The 3,350-nt window shown below is 41.6% G+C and overlaps 1 protein-coding gene across 1 annotated transcript; it reads right to left on the bottom strand.

The window, feature by feature from the left end:
• Positions 1 to 457: 457 nt before the first annotated feature.
• Positions 458 to 1,307, bottom strand: LOC138856957 (uncharacterized). Its single transcript, XM_070108082.1, has one exon. It carries the CDS (start codon positions 1,301 to 1,303, stop codon positions 686 to 688), a length of 618 nt encoding a protein of 205 aa, XP_069964183.1. The 5' UTR covers positions 1,304 to 1,307; the 3' UTR covers positions 458 to 685.
• Between the last annotated feature and the right edge of the window lie 2,043 nt (positions 1,308 to 3,350).

Here is a 3,350-nt window from a genome sequence, read left to right as displayed (position 1 = left end):
GTTATTTTCTATCTTCGCATTGAAATGGTATCGCGCTTATCTTGAAATAAAGAAAAAGGACAGTCGAAAGCTATTTTGTATAGATTAGTTGATTGAATAAGCTTTTCAAAGCGTAGATAATTTGCCCCAATGGTTTCGTCAGCGGCGGTAGTTATCGGTGTAGTATTAAAATAGTTATGGCATTTAACAGTGTTAAGTTCACCACTTACTTGCCACTTTATAATTCCGCGTATGTAAATTAAAAAATTGTATATTTTTCCGGTTTGGAAATGTTTACAAAACTGTTTATTTATTAATAATTATGACGAGATTATCTTCACGCAATCACTCCCTGGTCGCATACCAGTGGAGAGGTAATTAAAAGAATATAAAAAAATGAAGAAAATGCGGTTACGCGCCAAAGACAAGTCCGGTGTTTTTTCGACGACAATCGCTGAGAGCAAAAGCTTGTCCGCTTCGCGGACAGATAATTTTGTACTGTTTTGTTGTGTAGAGATCCTACTGTGTGTGTGTATGCGGCTGCTTCCAATAGTGTAATGCATTTGTATGTGTTGTGTGGTGTATAGGTGTTTTGATGTTTCCAGGTATGGGATGTGTGCCAGTGTTGTCTTGTGAGTGGTGTGTTGTGTTTTTCGGGGCGGGAAGCTTAACTCATTTAGCCATCCCGGCCCCCCTAGGCGAATGTTCAGCCTAGCAGTCGCTGTAGCTGTTGCAACGTTGCCACAACGTTGCTGAGTCCGGACGTGCGACGATAGTGCGGCCTACGCCTAGTCGATGGTACGTTGTGCTGACGCCATGGACGGGACTCCGATCGGGGTGCCGTTCTTCGGCGACGTGCCACACGATTGGTTTGCTGCGGTCGGTTTGCACCGCGGATTCGTGGGGCAGGCTGCCGATTGACCTCTCGCCTCGGAGTACGGTGAAGCAACGTGTGATGCTGCCTGCCACACATTTGGCACAAAGCACCGGAGTCGCATTCCTGCGTCGTGTGTGTATGCGCCAGACAATTGTTGCAATGCCCATGCGCCTGGGCAACCTGCTGGCGTTGTGTCGGCGACATGCCCTTGAAGAGCCCACAGTGCTGCAACTTGTGTGAACGGCAACAAAGGGGGCATCGGATGCGATGGGGCGCCTCTGGTGGAGACGGAACGGCTGCGGAGGCTCGAATACTAGTACGAGCGGTGGTTGACGGTGCAGTTGCGGCTGGTGTTCGGGGCGCCGCGGTTGGCATAATCCCAAGGCGAGGCACCGTGATGGCCGATCGCATTGTTGGCGTTGGGGTGGAATGCATCTCTGTATCCATATCTATATGCATGGAAGACGTATATTTCGAACCGAACGTCTCAAATACTTGACCTAGTAGGATCAGCCACTTGGCGACATGTAGCCAGTGCTGACAATCCTGCTGATCTAGGGACAAGAGGGTGCAAACCCCTGCACCTTGTCACCACCACCCTCTGGTGGAATGGCCCCCGCTTAATGACGTTTTGTGGGCGTGGCAGTGGTCTGAATATGCCCATCTACGAACTCGATCTTACCTGTTTACCAAACAAACAAAGTTTCATTACAATAACTCAATTCTTACTCAAGTTACAGCTTGCACGGTCAGACACTCACCTGTATTTCAACTCATCTCATCAATCTGACCATTTATATAAATATAACCCTATATCTTTTGTTGAAGGTTGATTACACTATACGAGTACGTACAGTCATCGGGCAAGTTGTCATTCTGAATTTGGTAGATAAAGTTTCGATTAGTTTTAAGTGCTAGAAACAATAGCTAGGATAGCACACTGCTGCGATCTAATAAATGTGTAAAAATAAATTTTGGTTTTCCAATAAAAGCTTTCTACATGGAAATCCAAATTTCCAATACCAAAATCTCAGTAACAGTACTGAAACTCATTTAAAAATCATTTGCATGCGAAAAGTGCGCCGGCTGAAAATTCTGTACCAACCATTGCTTTCAAGGAGTTTCCTATTTCCAATTTTGCATTTGGTCGCGATTTCTATTTGAACAATTTCCAATATTTCGCTAGCCCGTGGAGGCAGTTGGAGACAGGAGTTGATGTAATCAAAGCGCAGGTAAAAAATAAAATTTTTGCTTTCAACAGTCAGCTGAAATAATTTTTATTGCAGTGGCAAACACTCGCATGTATATATGTATGTATGTGTGCATGGGCGTTGGGAGTGCTCCTATGGAGTTTAAGCTACATACTTGTATATTGGGCAAAAATTGGCGAAGTGCTGATTAGCCTATCGCACGCAGTTCGGGTAAGGCAATATGATATTGTAAGTTTTAAAATACAGCAACAGTTATAATATTTGTCACTTCACTCTTAACAGGGTTTTAGCCAAGCTTTCACACCAATTTGTGCTATATCTCTACTAGTTATGCTACTCAGTTTACTGAACGGTTACTAGATATTTGGTTAGCTGGAGTTGGACAGATTAATCTTAAAGCCTAGATATGAGTATTGCATGATATAGCTAATATTCCTCCCAAAAAAGCTTTTAATTCATGGAGGTTTACTTCACAGAGAGAGTAAACTTTAACAGCGTTGCATTTAGAAGAACCATTAACAGATTTCAAAACGCAATGGTTGTAAAAAGTATTTGTTTTTATGGTAAGCAAGTTAGTATTTAATAAAATTTCACTTAAAACTAGATTTTCGGAGCGTCCGCTTAGTGAAGCGGCATTTAGTATTTTTTAGCAGCGCTGAAATCCGTTGTGCTTAATAACTGCGATAAAATATGTGTATGTGCGTGTATAGGAATTCATACATTTTTAACACCCTTATGTGGTATGCTTCAAAAACTTCGACTGCGAACAATGGTATTTGTTTTCGTGTTGTTTTCCGCCTTTTGTTAGTGTCTAAAAAATACATTTAAAATTTTACACGATCATAGTCGATTTGTGGATGACTGAGTGTTGCTGTTATCGATTTTGTTTTCTGCAAATTGAATTGTACTAACTGCATTTCGGAAAGTTCGAAAAAAATTCAGCGTTCATTATGGTTCCAAATTATTGTTGTCGATGTAAAATTTTTAATATTGTTGAGAGCTTGCAGCACTGATGGACGCCATGCTGAAGCATAAAAAAAAAAAGTAAATGGGTTAAGTGTTTACGGCTATTCACCGGTATAGAACATAGAACGCGAAGCCAGAGTGCTGTACTCATGTTTGTTATGACAGATTTTAATTCAGTTCAACCTTGGCAGAGTGGTTCAACAAACCATATGTATTTCTCAATAACTGTTCTATTATATTGGTAGTCAGCTAAGAAAGGCAACATCATATCTCTGCGGAACAAATTAATCGCTTTGTTCTTTAATGTTAAAAAATAT

Source organism: Bactrocera oleae, chromosome 4 (assembly GCF_042242935.1).
Source record: "Bactrocera oleae isolate idBacOlea1 chromosome 4, idBacOlea1, whole genome shotgun sequence".
Taxonomy (NCBI): Eukaryota; Metazoa; Arthropoda; class Insecta; order Diptera; family Tephritidae; genus Bactrocera; species Bactrocera oleae.
Note: the sequence above shows the minus strand (reverse complement) of the source record. Positions and strands in the feature narration are given on the sequence as shown.

Bases quoted from the DNA above. Each gene is read 5' to 3' on its own strand.
- LOC138856957 (XM_070108082.1), bottom strand. From the start codon at position 1,303: ATGGATACAGAGATGCATTCCACCCCAACGCCAACAATGCGATCGGCC.